Source organism: Lepidochelys olivacea (assembly GCF_965140295.1).
Source record: "Lepidochelys olivacea isolate rLepOli2 genome assembly, chromosome: 11".
NCBI classification, from domain to species: Eukaryota; Metazoa; Chordata; order Testudines; family Cheloniidae; genus Lepidochelys; species Lepidochelys olivacea.
In genome coordinates this window covers 41,086,845-41,104,525 of record NC_140421.1, presented here as the reverse complement: position 1 = coordinate 41,104,525, position 17,681 = coordinate 41,086,845, and the positions used below count along the sequence as shown (strand labels likewise).

The following is a 17,681-nucleotide window of genomic DNA, read 5'->3' as shown; positions in this document are numbered from 1 at the left end:
TTTCAAAGATAATGGCCAGAGTTCAGAATCTCCAGGTTTTCCAATCCCTTTAGCCTGGGTCCAGCACTTCCCCCAGTTCAGTCTTTATTCCTCAGATGTTTTCAGGAGTCCTGTGTGGGGAGCGAAGGACACCAGATGTCAGTCCCCACCTGGTATAGCTTTTGCACATGGCGAGAACCTTGTGTTTCAAAGCTTGGTTCCCAAACCGGTCTGTGGAAAAACACTGACCTCCCAAGATGGAATCTAGAGACATGTGGTCACGTCACATGCCTTCATAAAGTCATAGCAGCCATTACTCAGAGGCTGTTTGTAGCATTCTCAAGAAGGCTCCCCAGATGGGAAATAAGCTCCTCCTAAGGCCTATTGTTTTTTCCTAATGGCTCATTGCCCTGAATAGGCCCTTCCACACCCACTATCTAGAATGAAAGCACCTTGTCTAGTAGGCATTCCCGAGGCATTTGAAATAGCGACATAGTTAATGTTCATAACTTCAGATACAAAAATGATACATGCATACAAATAGGATAATCATAATCATAACCTTTTCAGTGACATCTCACATGACATAATTATAATGTATTTTATGCAAGATATCATAATCCTATCGCTATGAAGAATATGGGGTGCAGTGTCACAGCTTTGTCCATAGTGGTCTTTGTGTCAGGTTTGACAGTTCACTTAGTTCTCAGAAGTCTAAGTAGTATTCTGTAATGAGGTGGTAGCATCAAGAATGTGGGAAAATTCAGTATGTTTATAACAGATGTGTAACTCTGTTTCCCCACTCAATAGGATATAGCTACCTACTGGGATTGAAGGGGTTAACTTGTTTCCTGGGGCTGGGTAGGAGTCACATAGAGAGTACGCAAGTCTGGGTTGATATGAATGAACTATTGAGAATTATCAATATATGAATGGAGTTACCTTGGCGATAGACTAGAAGACCAAAGTCCTGAACATTAACTTTCAGTGATTGCTAGCCAGCGAGGGCAGAACATGTGAAAACAGTGTGATTACAACTTGACACACAGACCAGATGGGTGAGCAGACTGAGTTAAATAGGTAACTGACCAGGACAGTGAGAGAATTGAAGTTCTGGATGGTTTGGGCCAGAGATGCAGGTAATGCTGCCAGCATAGACATGCGCATAAGCTTGTGTCATGAATCCAGAAGAGTGCATTTTGCCTCTGACAGTTTACCAGGAACAAGAAAATACACAAGTCTATTGGGGAAGCTGTGTATTTTCATTGTCCCTTTATGCTGCTTGGTCTGCATTTCCCCCATATGTATTCTGGATACAGGGTTCTATTTCAGAATAGCGCCAATGTATTTTTGAGAGAGTTTCTGTTCTCCATAATCTTGAGTACTATGATTTTATTGTCTGTATATATGATGGTATCATGTATGCTCATCTCAATAGCTCTAGTAAACCTGAGAGGCAGGTGGAGTTTCTCCCCTGGTGTCTGCCCATCCTGACAGGATGGAGGATGTGGGCACTCGTAAATCTTTGTACTTTATGGTCTCATAACTTCTAAGGCCAGAAAGTTGTTCTCTGCTTCTTTCCAACCCCTGTCTTGAAACTGGCGCATAGCCATCTGGATTGATGCTTTCTATATCTTTGAGTTTTCTGTATTTCTGTCAGGTTGAAGATTTTCTATTCTTGTTCCATTGCCATATTTTCATGCTGCAGGGCTGCTCTGGGTAAGAAGTCAGTTATATACATCTCAGTTCCTTTCTCGTAGTGTGCTCACGAGTTGTAGCATTGTAATTTCAGCAGCATGTGCTACAGGCATTTTGGGTCCACTAAGCAGTGGCTCTTAAAAAATGTTCTCTAGAGGTTTATAGTCACTTTCTACTGAAATGGTTTCCCATCCTAGATTCTCTACTGGCTGAATTGGTTTACCTATTTCCAGATGTAACGTCCACTGTTTATCTAGCATTCAATTTCTGGGTGTGTGTGTGTGTTGCGTTTCTTTGCAACTGGTGCTAGTCTGAGCTTTACAAACCATTAATTTTTGTTGTTTGGCACTGCACAAGTATCATATACATACAAAATCTCATCCTCTGAGTGACTGTTTACTTCCTCAATATGGTGGATTTTTTGTTTTTTTGTTGTCTGCAAGCTTTAGTATAATTTCTCTTGCCAAATTATTACTTATGACCCCACACATAGGGCATTTTCCATAGCTTTTCTCTACTGTACCCACAGGTCTTCCTTTGAACTTTTTCTATCTCTTCTGCTTTGTGCATTTTGGTCTTGCATGAGTTTTGGTGTATTTTTTTCTTCGTTACATAGTGCATGCCTGTATCTGTTCCACTTATTCTCTGCATTTAGATGTGAGTTTGTTCATGAGTTTTGCCCATATGTGTAGCTCTTGGTAGAGTAGTGTGGACTCTTCTAGCATTCTCATTTGAGCACCCACCTCTTTCATTCCTCTTGCTAATATATCACAAATTAGTTAATCTTTTAAAAGCTGCACACATTTTAAAATTCTGCATATTTTATTTGTCAAACTGACACATTATAATCACACCAGTTTCAATTATTTTTGATCATTTATTTCAAAATACCTTCAAGTATTTTGTTCTCTGTATTGTTACGGACAAAGATTCAGGAAATGTTTTTTGACAAATAGATTCCTTACTAGGCATATTCATACAGAACTTTGAGTAATAATTCATTTAAACTACACTACAGAACTGTATTGCCTGCACTCCTCAGAAACAGTGTAAAGGCTTCTTGGGGGAGTCAGGGGTAACGGAAAAGCAGAGGAAGAGGGAAGTAAATTGCTGAGAAGGAGCCTTGGAGGGTTGTTAGGGGAAAAGTATGGAACAAGGGGTTTTTTTGGGGGGGGGGATTGTTCGGGAGCTTCCCTCATGCAGACCCTGGTTGACCCTACATCTGCCCATGTCCCTCCACCCCCACTCAGGCATCCTCCCCATCCAAACGTGGTTCTGCACTCCCTTGCCCATCCATTTCTGTGCCCCCACCCAGCCACTCTCCTGTCCCTATGTAGCTCTGCACCCCCTCCCCCATCATGTGGCCCTGCACCTCCCTCCCCCCCAGTGCCTCCACTCCCATTCAGCCCCTGCCCCACTCTGTCCTCCCCACACTACCCTTATGAGCTGACCCCCACCCCCAGCACCCCACACTGTCTCCCCATAGCTTCTGACCTCACCTGACAGGTGCTGGGAAGAAGGCGGGCTCTTTCTCTTAGCTAGCTGGCTGGGAGCTACTAAGGTATTCTATCGCCAGGGTGCCCTCTGGTGGCAAAAGGCAGACTGCAGCAACATTTGGCAGAAGCTTTTTTCTGTGCAAAAAATTAAAAATATGTGCATCTCATTAATTATGTGCATGCACAGTAGTGCATAATTCCCCCAGGAGTAATAATTGCATGAGTCAACTATTTTGCATCTGATTCTCCAGATTTTATTATCTGAAAAGATAACTATAATATATAACACTTGGGGGGGGGGGGGTTTAGAATCTTTGGGAGGACAGCTAAGATTTTTACTTAACTTCTTCAGCTGTTGCTGACATATGCAGATACTGTTGGACACGGGCAGCCATGTGCTCCATTTTCTTGGGGACAGGATCTCGTAAGATGACCTTTCTTTGGTTGATTTGTAATATTCTTAGTTTTTTATTTCATGTATCTGCAGGGCTCACTTCTGTTCTGACACCATGTTCTTACTGCTCAAGGAAGAGAAAAAACAAGGCAACATTCATGCTTTTTCTTTCTCCACATATATAGACCTCTCTCACTTCCTGAAAGTACCATTGTTTAAATTCCTAGACATAACAGTATACTTATGTATATGGGTAATGTCTCCCATCAGCTAATCTCAACTGTAGCCCATGGCCTCCTACGAAGACCAAAATTAACTCTAACCTAGGGCCACCAGCTAACCTTAACGTGATCACCTGCTGGCCCTAAGTGAACCTTTGTCTGGGGATGCATTCCATCCCCATCCTTAACACTATCCTATTCCCCTATCTTCCCAATCTCTAATCCTAGGCCAGAGCCCCTTCCAGACCAAACCATAACCCTAGCTTGGGGCAACCTACTGTCACTAATCCTAGGTGAGGTCCCCCTATAATCTGCTACTGGTTTCAATCCCTAACCTGTAGCTGCCTACCAGCCCTAAACCATAAGCCTAGCCCTAAGTGCACAGCCATAGCCTTACCTGAACTATAACTCAGGGCTGGCTACTGGCACTAATCGTAACAATAGCTCAGGGCCACAATCTCCCCCACTGTAGGCCTAGCCTGGGGCCTTTTACCAGCCCCAACCCTAATCCTGTCCTGAGGAACCTGACCATCCTTATCCCAGAGTCCCTTATGAATCGGACCTGTAACACTAGGTCAGAGTCGCTTTCCACCCCAAATCCTAATCTGGCTCTAGGAGCCACCCATCACCAACCCTAACCTTTTCCTGGAGTTCTGGCCCTAAACCCTAGCCTGGAGCCATGTACTGGCCCCAGCCCTAACCATGGTTTGAGACCTTAACCCTAGGGAGGAACCTAGATATTGGAGAAGTGAGCCCACAGGATCTTGGATCAGGATATGTTGGAGAAGGCTTAGTCATACCACTAACAATGGTGAAGGAGCCCATATCATTAGGTTGCTGGTCATAGCAGGTGTCCACCAGGGAGTGATAGTTGACAATCTCGCTGTAGCAGGCTAGTGCCTCTTTCCCAATCTGATCCTGCATCTCCAGGGTGGTCACGTACCTGCCAAGGATGATTCTCTTGTGGTCCTCCAATGTGCTGAGGAAGGAAGATGCTGGTAGAATCACTTGTTCTATACCTGTATCAGGGCATGAATGTTGACAGGATTGGGAAGTGGTTCCCTCCAGATGGACTCAAAGATGCAGCAGGCAACCTAGCCAACCCTCAGAACCTCTGGCAGCAGGTATGGAGAGGCCAGTGTCAAGTACAGTCTGTCCACACACTCCCATGACCAACTGGATTTGGTGTCAAACTGATGCTAGTCTCCTGCAGGAAAATCAAAGAATCTTCTTAAGTGTGTGTGTGTGTCTGTACCTATTTTCCCTTGTCAGGGCATTCTCACTTATCTGATTACCTGTTTGAAGGGAAGGCACAGGTGACTGCTGTCCAAGGCAAACATTTGTCATCTAATACCACCTTATCAGGCTGAATTTTAATAGTGGATGCCATATTTTTGCACAATGTAACAAATGAGTTGGCGGCAAAAACATTTCCTGTTCTTCACCCCTCCCCACCTTTGTCCTTTTAAGGTCTGGATCAGAACTGTCTCCTTCCTCAGCAGAAGAGGTGGAGACTGTGTTCAAGGATGACTCTCTCTTAGCCTTTTTATATCTCTTCCACTCCCACCTGGCTCTTTTGGCTTTTTTTCCTGTCTTGTAGAGGACCCTGCCTGGGGACCAACATGGAGTCCTCATCCTTGGACTCTCTTCAAGAGATGCTTAAAGTCCACTATTGGACATTCTGCATTGGAATTGCATCACTCTGGAGAATATTTCAAAACACCTTTCCAACTTAGCCCCAAGACCTGGTTGTGCCAGGGTCAGCTGATTGCAAGGATGGAGGACATCACTTGCCTTTTGAAGAGCCTGCGAAAGCTGCCTTGGATCTAGAGTGCTACTTCTGTGCTCTGCCATACAGTTTTAGTCATCTCATTACCAATTTACCTGAAGCTGGTGTACCCCCCTTTTCTTTTTCTTCTTTCATGGTGTTCAGCAAGAAACACCTATGGCTTTAATCACAGCTTCTGTTTCTACTTGTTCTTGAGGTGATAGACAAACATTCACTGGTAACGTGGCTGTACAGAGCCTTGAGCAGGAGTAGTCAGTTATTTTTTGTCAAGGTCCAGACGCCAGAGAAAATAATTAAAAGGAAAAAAAAGTTGTTGGGATCTGTTCAAAAGCATCTGGCAGTCTGGATTTGGCCTGTGGTCTGCCTGTTGACTACCCCTGGCCATAAGTGACTAAAGAAGTAGTTGCTATTTCAGCACACTATAGGGAGTGCCGGAAGTTAACCTTGCTCAGTAGCTGTTTTGGTACTGGCAAAGGCTTCATTAAAGGCAAACATTCCTGCATGTATATACATTCCCCCCTTAGTTAGAAGGTAGAAGCTGCTGGCCACTCAGTAGTGAGTGCTGTCAGGGGTACAAAAGTGTCAGTCAGTCTGAGCACCAGTCAAATAGGGCTGCCGGGCTCAACCTGGGGGTTGGATCCCAATACAATTTTTGTACAGAAAGCAATGGGTCCCCTAAAAGAGGAATTGCAGACTGGAGGCCAAATGTCTTTGAGTTGTATTACATCAGGGGTCCCTAATGCAGTGCCCATGGGCGCCATGGCGCCCACTGGGGCATTTTTGTGCACCCGCAGAACACACTTCCACCGAAATACCGCCGAGAAGTGTTGCCATTTCTCGGCGGCGAGGTGTCTGGTGCCCACCACGGTCTCCTGGGAATAGCAATGTGCTATTCCCACAAGAAAGGTTGGGGACCACTGCATTACATCATTGAACCAAAGACACTGTATGAGCCTAATGGCTACAGTAGCTATGGTGGGTGGTTGTTTTTTCTTTCTTGAAGTTGTATGTGCTCAGTAATGAGGATGCTGAAACAACCGATTATGTAGTACAACTAAATGTCTAATCGTCAGTATAATACCCAGGGTGAGCCTATGTGAAAGCAGAAAATCTCCAATTGTCAGAAGTCCCCATCCCTATCCCTGTATTTATTTTGTATTTTATTATGTATTGTAAGGTTTTATAAATATATGTACTTTGTTATATTTATTTTAAAGGAAAATATCTAGTTAGTGATATTAGCCTAGATAGGGTGCATTAACTGCTGTGCTGTAATGATTTATCTTTGGAGTGTTGTTCATAAAAAGGAATTTGTATCTATGTACGCCCATAGCTATCTTATGATAAAGACTAGTACTGGATTTCTAAGAAAAAGTGAAACCTATTGTTTCTACTGAGAGGGTTCCTATAGAAAGCCCAGCTGTAGTCTCTTGCAACTACAGGAAGTCATGATCTGTGCAAAACCCTTTAAATTAGAGGAATTCTGTGCTACAGAATTGGCAAGTAAATTGACTTACCTCTACACTGCATAGGTTGCATGGGGAGGAGGAGGAGAATATTAAAAGGTGCTCAGTTACTGCCCTAAAAAAATCTTAGTTAGCAAAGATATGGTTGGGAGCAAAGCGAACTGCCACTGACTGCTCCAGTGGAGGCAGCAGCTGTGCAAGGAGGCAAGGACTATCCACCTCTGCAAACTGCTGTGACAGCCCATGTGCCACAGAACTGAGAGTGATACTGGGCTGCAGAAAGTCAAAGTGCAACTGTCTCATGTAAACAAGGCCTCTGCATCAGACTACCTGCAGGGGTGAGGCCAGTAGGATTTGGCATTAACACCTAAATGTAGCATGTAAATCCTTCCCCTTTTATATATAACCCAGTGATTTTTAAGTAGACTAGTAACAAATTAAATGGTTCTTCATCATCATGTATATTTCTTGCTTTAATTCATGCTGAAAATTACATATAGAGCAGGCTGGCTTTAGTTATAACAAATTGGTGAGCTGTGAAATCTAAGCACCACTTACAGAAACTCAGTTGCTAATGCTTATTTTATGTTACATAATTCAACAATTCAGTCTGATAAAAGAAACTTGTCCTGTAAGAAATATACCAGTAATATCAAGGCAATATGTATTTTAATTAAAAAAAATATTTCACACTTTTATACAAATATCCACAGGTAATTTCCAATCCTGGAATGATTTAGCATTATTAGTTGTGTTTGAGAGGATAGTATACCAGTGCCATGACTTGAGATATTAATTTTCAATAGTCCTAAATTTAACACTGCCAAGACATTTTTTATTTTGCTCTTTTTATAAAGAGGGTGCCACATACCTAACCATATGTTTTGTTTTAACTAGGGCTGCAACAGTCTCAAAATTCCCATTTCTTTGCAAGTGATGAGCTCAGTTTCTTGGGGTTTTGAGCCACTCGGCAAAGGAGCTGGGATTTTAAACACTGCTGTAGCTCTCATTAGGGAGACAGACTGACAATATGCAGTAAACAGCTATGTACACACAAATGTTGCAAAACAGGGGTCACAATGTAATTTTGGAAGTATATGATGGGAGGAAGGAGGAAAATTACACATGGGACCTGTTAACCTTGAAGCAAAAGAATGCAGCTTCTAAAATAACATTTTGAAAGAAACAAAGCTTCAAAAAGCCTGACTGAAGGAAAGAAATGAATAGTAGTACAAAACCAAACCCATCCACATAATTGGTGATCAGTCTTGCTTGCTTCAGTCACCCCAGCCGTCTGCATTAAAACAATAGACTTCTGGGGGAAGGTAAAGCTAGCAGCTTGTAAAGAAAATACTTTAACAAGTTTTTGCATAATTCTCATCCCTATGCAAAAAAAATTATTCACACAGGTCATTAGTATTTTTCATATGGAATAAGAAATCTGAATTATTTAAATAGTACCAACATTTTAGAATGTAAGTTAAAAAAACCAATAAACTCTTTAAATAGCTCTGTTATGTTACAACAATTAGGTTACTGAGCAGCACAACATTGTGGCACTATTCTTACAATTAACATTTAGCTATATTTAGGACATCACTCAGTAGTCTCAAAAGGGATCAGTGCAGAGCCATTGTTAAGGACAGATAGGAGCTTATGTTTTCTTTCAAGTGCTATATAACATTTTCAGTAGTAGACACACCTTTCTCTAAACATGAAATCCTTACAGAGCTGGAAAATTGTTCCAGAAGCACCTCACTTTTTGTATTAAGTATAAAAATTAAATAGAAAAACCTATACATGTTGGATGTACAAAAGAAAATTTAAAATATTCTCAATTAACACACATTATGTTACAGGAACATAATTAGTCACAGAAATGAAGGGCTGCAGGGGGCCTTGAGAAGTCAAGTCCAGTCCTCTGCCCTGAGGCAGGACCAAGTAAAACCTAGACCAGGCCTGACAGGTGTTCTTAAAATCCCCCACTGAGGGGATTTCACAGCCTCACTTGGAAGCTTATTCCAGAGCTTAACTACCCTTATAATTAGGAAAGAAAAAAAACACTTTCTAATATCTAACCTCAATCTTCCTTGCTGTGATTAAGCCCACTGTTCCTTGTCTTGCCTTCAGAGGACAGAGAATAATTTAATCTTTACAACAGCTTTTAAGGTATTTGAAGACCTAGTATCAGGTTTCCCCCTCAGTCTTCTTTTCTCAAAATTAAATACATGCCCTGTTGGTTTTTTTAGTACACCTGTTCTTCATAGGCCAGGTTTTCTAAACATTTTATCATTTTTGTTGCTTCCCTCTGGACTCTCTCCAGTTCGTCCACATCTTTCCTAAATCCTGCTGCATAAACAGACATAAGAAAAAATGCCCCCACAAACCCCTGGAATGAATGTTTTTATTTCAAGGATGTGTCAGTGATTGAAACTTGCATTTTAAAAAAGCACTGGCACTCTTCAGGAACTCTTTAAATGCAGTGAAAGTTTCATGTCTAACTGGACTTTCATATCCTATTTAAGAACATCCATACCAGTTTTAAAGTTCACTTAAGTCTTTGGCCTAATTAGTCAAAGACAAACGGTTGCTGCTAAAAAAAAAAAAAATAAATACAAAAATATATACAAAAACATACAACTAATATTCAAGCCTTTTTTTTAAACCTGTGTATATTTGGTGTGAGAAAAATAGCAACATGACCTATTGCACATTTAATTTAAGACACTTTAGGTTAAGCCCTAACTACCATAGCTGCAGAGTCTTATGACAAGAATAGCATATTCACAGATTCCCCAAATTCTATTTGCATAAAGTGTGTCGAGGCTACAGTGTGTATATTGTGATGGAAATTTGGAGAATATATCTGGAACCAGATCCTGCATTCCTTGCACATCCATTGATGTCCAAGAATGCAGAAAAGGACCTTTTGTGGCATCATTAAAACATAATGTGCATATTTCATAGAATGCTCAGTTCAATGCACCATTTTATAAATGCAAGTTTGCCTCTTGTCTCTGACTATCTGGAAGTTTAAATAATGCAGCTAAATCAGTCAAGCAATCTTAAATTTAGTTGTGCAAAACAAAAGCTTCAATATAAGTAAAAATATCTACAATCAAAAATATAGTTCCATATTGTATGTAGGTCTGAGTCCATCAGTATTCCATTAATGAAGAAATATTAAAATTGTCTGAATTGGATTGAGGGGGGAAATTTTCCCTAGGAGTAGCTTTCATTTTCATTCCATTTTGTAATCCATTGTTTTTTCTCAAGATTCTCTTTATGTTCCCCGTCTTTGGTCTGTCGCTCCTCTTTCCGAATTCTTACAGCATGGTATCGGGGGACACTGTCATCGTACCTGGAGCGCTGGAAGAATCCACACTGGGAAAGGGAACAGTTTAAGATTAAATCACAATCAAAGTACTGTAAGCATAAAAGTCTAGAATTCTTTGCTTGCATTAGTACAAAAGAAATGGCTTCTCTCAAAGAAGTGACAGGCAAGGTAACTGAAAAGTTTTTTTTTTTAAATGCATGCGGTCTACAGATGTGAATCTCTGACAAAGTCTTTAAAGTACAACTATCAGCAGCAGGTGAAAGCAAACTACACAATCCAACAATTCAAGAGTATAAAACAAATTTCTTCCATTAATTTTGTAAGGCTAATTTTAGATGCACAGTCCTATAGCATTAATTCCTGTTGACATCTGTAGGACTGCTCATGAGAGTGTGGGTGTGTCTATGCTACAGTGCTGCTGCTGTGCCACCATCGCACTGCGGCAGTTGCTTCCTGCAGCGACAAGGATTTTTTTCCATTGTAGTTAATCCACCTCTCTGAATGGTAGGTAATTAGATGGAAGAATTTTTCCATTGACTTAGCTGTATCTACACTGGTAGTTAATTAAATCTAACTGTCACACAGAACAGTTTTTCCCACAGACTTGAGCAACACAGCTAATTTGTAACTGTAGACTAGGCCTTTGCATTGCAAGATTAAAGTCCCAGTTCAGGAAAGCATCCCTGTGATAAATATGGCAGTTCCTTGAAAAATCCTTATCAAATTAAGTATGCATCTTTGGAGGCAGTTGTATTAAATGCAAAGTTTGTGTATTGTTGTGGGTCAGGAATGAGATGTGATGCGAGGCCTGGGAGATTAAAGGACTATATGGAAAATGTGCCACACAAGAATGGACTTCTGGGATGTGAAGTGGATTTTCTGGGGAATGCTTAGGGCAGGGCTTCTCAAACGGTGGGTCAGGAGCTGTCAGCATCCACCCACGAACCCCACTTTGCCTCTAGCATTTATAATGGTGTTATACATTAAAAACACTTTTTTATATATTTAAGGGGGGTTGCACTCAGAGGCTTGCTGTGTGAAAGGGGTCACCAATACAAAAGTCTGAGAACCCCGGAGGGAGAGGTTAATGTGAATTCCCCCACCTTTGGTAATACAAACTCTTGGCCTTTTAAAAAGTTATGGGCATTTTCTGTGGATTACCTGTTCCGGAGAGGAGATCCCAAGCCCAAAATGCATAAACAAACATGAACTGCTCAGCCTGGGTTCTTATGAATTTGTAAACCATGGAAAATCCAGTTGTGGGTTTTGACCTCTGGTAAACTTTTTAGCATACATGGAGCTTTTTATTGTTGTCTTCTCTGTAATGCTTTCACCTTAATAAATGCGTTGGCTTAGGAAGAGCTGTGTGCTACTGAACTGCAGACGCTAGCCTGTCTATGCAGTCTGACTCAGCATATCAAAGTGTAGAGGGAACTGGGAAGCCTTGTAACCCATGGTCAGAAGGGCTGCGTGCACAGAACCTTTGAGTGAGTGACCTCAGGAATACAGGTGCAGTTAATCTGAAATTGTGATAATTCCTAGTCAAGAAAGCATTTAAATACATTCTTAAAGTTAAGTGTGTGCATGTAGTACCTTCCTGAACCTGGGTATAATCCAGTTCCCACTAACTTCAGTAGGCATTATATTAGGGTCTCAGGAGCACAAAAGCTGAGACTTACCAAACAACCTTCTGAATATAGTAGTTTGTTTTAAGCCAATATTTGATTATAGGTACAATTTATTTTGTTCATTCATCTGTAGACTCAAACTGAGTCAAGGGATGCATTGCATTTGATTAATAAAAAGGGTGCAAGAGTATAGGGTCAGAGTGGGAGATGTTCTCCATTAAAAATTGACTGAAGAAAAGCTGGGATGAACAGTTGACCATGGAGGCCCTGGTCTTCCACAGTTATATATGCACACACTTAACTTTGCACCGTGAATAGTCCCACTGAGGTCAAGCATATGAGAATGGCTTTTCAGGATCAGGGCCTTAGAAATGAAGTGATATGCAGACACAGAGTAGACAGAGTTTACTACAAAAGCTTTCTGAGCAGAATACTTAAATTCAGTGGTCTACTGCAAACTTGTAAGAAATATTGCTCTTTATGTAATACTGAAAAAAGAGTCTTTTAAAGATGATAAATGGTAGGAGAAAAACCAGTATTCAGGTATATAGTTTTCCAAATTCTGGGGCTGTTCAGAGGTTTGATTTAAGCTCATCTCTATTATTTATCCTTTCATTGTGTGCACAGTGTTGACAGATTTTAGTTAGATCCCCCAGCATCATCAGTTTAGATAGATATACACACACCACATTTATGATTTCCTGTTCTGAGCAAAATTTACTAAAAGTATAAAACATTTGGCAGTTTTCAGGAGAAGAAAGCATGTGTTCCGATCACAGCAGAGTATATTTTAGAATTTCTTAAGAAGCAACCAAAAATGATTAAACCTTTATCAGTTTCCACAGCAATTAAAAATAATTATAAAGAAATGGCTTTTAGCATGCATAAGAGGTTAATAAAGCAATTCATGTAACATCCAAATATCAGGAAACACTAACACAAAACCAGGTAAACTTTATTTTACATCTTAAAACTTTACTCTCTGTGGTTACCATGTGTAAAGTTTGAAAATTTAAAATACTTAATATACAAATGCTAGATAAGTTATTATTTCAGTGTGTAAAATTCCACTGTAGCGGTTAAGATTTTTTGTTGAAACAGACATAAAGCATTGAAAGTAATATGTAAGAGCCTGTGTCTCTTCTCATGCACTGAAAAAAGTGATTATAAACAGAGTAAGCAAGCAGATATTGATATTTTGAAACCCAGCAGCAAGCTTCCCATTGTTAGCCACCACAACCATAGCATGTCCCACAGCTAGAAATTAAAAAAATATTGATCAATTACCAATTACAGAAGTAGATCAATACTATGCATCAGAAGTAAGCCTCTCTTTATCAGATGGCTGAGTATGGATCTCAGCCTTGTGATATGTGGCATCATAATGATTTTTCTTACTTCTCTTGAAGAAACCACACTACAAGGAAGCAAGGTATTTAGTCAATTTTATGGATTGGTATGTTGAGGAAAAAAGTGACAACCATTAAACCATTTTAAAGCCAATTCACAAGACAATCAAATGGGATGGACAGTAATTCTTACCATCCCATCCCTTTCACAAGACATTAATTGTGAACATAGATGAGAATGGAAAAAGGTATTTCAAAACACTTCCCAGGATAATCATGTCCCCTCTATGCAGAACCAAAAAAACCCCAAAAACCACCTCCTCTAAGCGAGAGAGAATGTGTTACACCATGTTCTAGTTTAAAACTAATCTGTCAGAATCCTAGGGCACATTGATGTCGACAGCAGGCAGAGTCACAAATCTTAGCCAATTGTTTAGCGAGCATTTTAAAATATCTAAAACAAGGTATTGTAAAAATACAGATTAAGTATTGTTAACAACTAACACTAGTACTACAGAGCAACAGGATATTATTTGAGACCCAAGAGTTTATGGATTGGCTCCAAGTAAAGAATACACCAGGTAAGAGAAGGAATACAACCATTTTCACACATTTTAAGACACCCTTACAATGCTCAAATGGTAGAAACACAAAAGGGTCATGTGTACGTCCTTTGCTTTGAGATGGTCACTTATTTTCTTCAGGACTCTACTGTCCTTCCCCACAATGGCTGAAAGTTCTTGTTGCTTTTACATAAAAAATTAAGTAATTTATCATTTTTGCCCTTGTGATGAGGTAGGCATATTATATTCTATTTACTAGAGAAAAGTGTAAGCTTCATAAGCAGTTTCAATTCTTTCAGTATAAAATACATAGATAGTCTTTCAATATAAAATAGATCTAGATCTAACAACTGCTGAATACAAACCACACACGTGTGCAATGTTAATCTGATCTCATAATCCTTAGTCAAAAAGTAGCACTTCGAGTTATTAAAAATTTAATCAGAAGCAAATTTTTTTGGCAGTTCTGTGCTGTTACTTTGCAACAGAGGCTGATGTACCTACTGGAAGAAAGCATAACAGGACAATCAAAAGGGAATTCAAGGGCACCTTACGAACTCTGAACAAGAGCACCCTTTATGGTCAGCAAAGAATAGCAGCTGTTCAAAGAAGGAAATTTTCAAGTGAAATTCCTCAGGGTCTCTTCTGAAGACATAGTGGAAGTGTCAGAGCACCAGATGGTACCAAGGACTGAAGGGATTTTCCTAATCCAGGCATTTGCTTCCTTAGCAACAAGGATGAGTTAGGAATTTTGGAGTGTGGGTGGGAATCAGGAATAAGAGGATTGTATTCTTCCACTTAAAACTAGGATTCCTGCCCCACTACTGGTTTCCCCTGACAATGGTGGCTCTGTAAGGAAGCAGAATTCTTAGGTGATCTGCAACTGGGATACTAAGCCTAAGAACCAAACCAGCAAGAATGAAAGAAGAAGGCCAAACAGTTATGTTTTTGTCTTTATAAACAAAGCTTTAATCTTGTATTAACTTAAAAAGGAGAAAGTAGGTTTTAAGATACTGCATTATTAGCTTCTTAACACATTGTACATAAAGTAACAATGCATTCTGTCTGGGGTATTAATAGGCATCTAGTATCCTCATAATATTCTCAAGCCACAAGAATGTATCCAAATAATGTTTTATCAGAACAAGAAGCGTTACTGTTCCAAGTACTGTAGCTAGTACTAATTTGTGATACATGCATTTTGACAGTTTCAATGAACAGGCCAATTTGAACTGGTTTGAACTGTAAACCCCAATCAGATCTAATTCACATACCAGTCAAGTTAAATAACATTTTTTACAATATAAAAAAAGTTAACATATCACCAAAATTAGGATTTATAAAAGTTTGTGTACAATAGCTAACAAATAGAAATGGTTCCAGAAGTATTTCAAAAATGCCAATAAACATTTTAAACAAACATTTCCATGCATTTTTTTCAGCCAAATGTTGCAGAAAGTGAAATTACTATTAATTTTTACTACAAAGCAAAAATACAACTTCACTGGTCATTTTCCAAGATGAGAAATAATTAAAATAAAACACACCTTGATTTTAAAATTAATTTTCAGTAAGGTTTTTACTAGTAGCATAAAATGAAACTTGTTTAATGATTAAATAGACAGCGTCCCAATAGCAATATTTTGAAATGCATTTTTGGAGTTGCTTAACTAGTTTTCTGCCTTATTTCATATGTTGACTTATCTTTTCAGGTACAAGAGTGATTTGTAAAATAACTCACCTTCCATAGTAAAAACACCAACAGTGCGAGCATCAGTATTCCAGCAAGAATAGCCACCAAGATGATCCACAAAGGCACTCCTGTATAAAGTGCTACTGTCTTTGCAGGAAAGACAGTAACTCGCACCTAAGGGAGGGGAAAAGTTTTAAGTAAGGGGGATGCAAAGTTTAACAAGTTCCTAATTGTAAACCAAAATTCACTTCTACAGTAGTGCCTTGAGCTTTCTGAGCTATGGAGGCTAGTCACTAGTCTGAAGAGGACATTATGTCTCCTACAATTCTTAAATACCTACTTGAAGCATTTTTTACCTCCCAGTTTTCAAGAGCAGCAGCTGACTGTGCCTGGCTCTTGAGAATGAGGGTGGGGATTCCATAGGACATACTCAGGTTAGATGTGCCAGTGAATTCTTCCAGACGAATAGAAGCTCAAACGCATGTAGGGCCTACAGCCCAGAAGTACTGAACAGTAGCTGAAAGCTCCATGCCAAAGACAGCCAGGAGAGTATGAGAAAAGAGCCTATGGGGAAGTACTGGGTTAAACTAAACATTCACCAGAATCCTTCCTGAATTATAATATTTTTGTGGATGAGGTTGGGGAAAGAGATTTTAAAAAATAAATAAACCTGCCCAACTCAAAGCAGGGACTGTCATTTTATTAAGTTCTTGAATGTCACACAGCACAATGGGGCTCTGATTCCATCTCTGCCAATGCAACGCAAAACAACAATAATCTCCCAGATCTTCAGTAATTCTTCTTTTTTTTCCCCTCCAAAGAAGTATCTAGTCCAGAAGACTGACCTGGAATTATGTTATTCCTCCTCACAACCCACACAGCATATAACTGGATTAATTTCTACTGGGTGATCCATTCAGCATCCCACAGAATTAGAAATACTGCAGCATGGGAGGCAGAGAACCCTAATATGCATATTTTCTCCTTACCTGATCAGCTCTTGCAACCACAAAGCTCTGGGTTTTGCAGTAGAAAAACCTTTGCTACAGGTAAGTCAGCCTCCTGCAAAGCCAGGACCCATGGCTTTCCACAGCTTGGGGGGCTGGAAAGGTGACCAAATCTAGCTAAAAATGACTGTGTACAACCTACAGTGTTCACTCTCCTATCATATAGGATGCCTCTTGCTAAGGAACAGAAAGATCTATGGAACCAAAGGTGATGACAGAAGCTTCTGGATTAGAATGTTCACTTTATACAATATGTGATCCATTACTCCTAAGGAAATTCTGTGCAATATTTTAAAATTCTGCCAAAACAACATACTATAATTATGCCATTTTCAATTATTTTGGTAATTTATTTCACAATAGCTGTCAGCAAGTATGTCTGTAATAATACAGACACCAAACAAGATCCAGGAAATGTTTTTTGACAAATAGATTCCTTACTAGGCATATATCTATGGCTCTACAGAGCAGATGGCATTACTAGTATTTCCATATACGTCAGACACAGAAGACTTTAAGGGTATGTCTACTCAGCAAAGGAAAAACCCACAGCTGACCTGTGCCAGCCAACTGGGGGCTCAGGCTGTGGGGCTGTTTTGCTGCTGTGCAGACTTCCAGCCTCAGATTGGAGCCAATGCTCTGGGACCCTCCCACCCCGCACAATCCTAGACTCTAGCCATCACTGTAAATCAGTGTGTGGGGCTTGGTGGGGTGGGTGTCAGGATCCAGGGAGCGGGGCAGCTCCACAGACAGTGACCCCCTCCGACCCCAGCTTTGGAGCAATGAGGGGAGGAAGTGGTGAGTGAAAGGGGAGAGTGTGCAGAGCTTCCTGAAGACAGGGGAAGAGGAAGTCCTGTCCCAATCCAGACTAGCAGCTGGAGCCCTGCACAGGCTAGGAGCCACCAGCCAGGGCATCCCCAGCCCTGCCTCTCCCCAGCACCAGGGTAGTGGGCAAGAGTGAGAGTGTCTTGCAAGCATGCCAAATCCTGCCCCCTGAGGCAGTGATTTACATCTCCCCTGGCAGCTCCTGACATACCCACTTCGGACCACTGCCTGGGAGG

At 40.4% G+C, this 17,681-nt stretch overlaps 1 protein-coding gene and 1 long non-coding RNA gene across 3 annotated transcripts in view; one reads left to right on the top strand and one right to left on the bottom strand.

Moving 5' to 3' along the window:
* The window catches only part of LOC311528620, a 44,544-nt gene that overhangs the window by 12,463 nt on the left and 14,400 nt on the right, over positions 1–17,681 (top strand). The window contains exon 2 of the long non-coding RNA XR_014713647.1: positions 16,435–16,662. This is a non-coding gene — a long non-coding RNA (uncharacterized lncRNA). The remainder of the gene's footprint in view (positions 1–16,434; positions 16,663–17,681) is intronic.
* The window catches only part of ITGA6 (integrin subunit alpha 6), a 60,082-nt gene continuing 49,892 nt past the window's right edge, over positions 7,492–17,681 (bottom strand). The window contains exons 24-26 of one of the 2 annotated variants that reach the window (XM_084643854.1): positions 15,662–15,787; positions 13,296–13,425; positions 10,289–10,427 (exon numbers count right to left, since the gene is read on the bottom strand). In XM_084643854.1, coding sequence (XP_084499980.1) covers positions 13,318–13,425; positions 15,662–15,787 — 234 coding nt within the window. In that variant the 3' untranslated portion in view covers positions 10,289–10,427; positions 13,296–13,317. Of the gene's footprint in view, positions 10,428–13,295; positions 13,426–15,661; positions 15,788–17,681 lie in introns of both variants that reach the window. The other variant, XM_084643853.1, reaches the window with a different exon arrangement.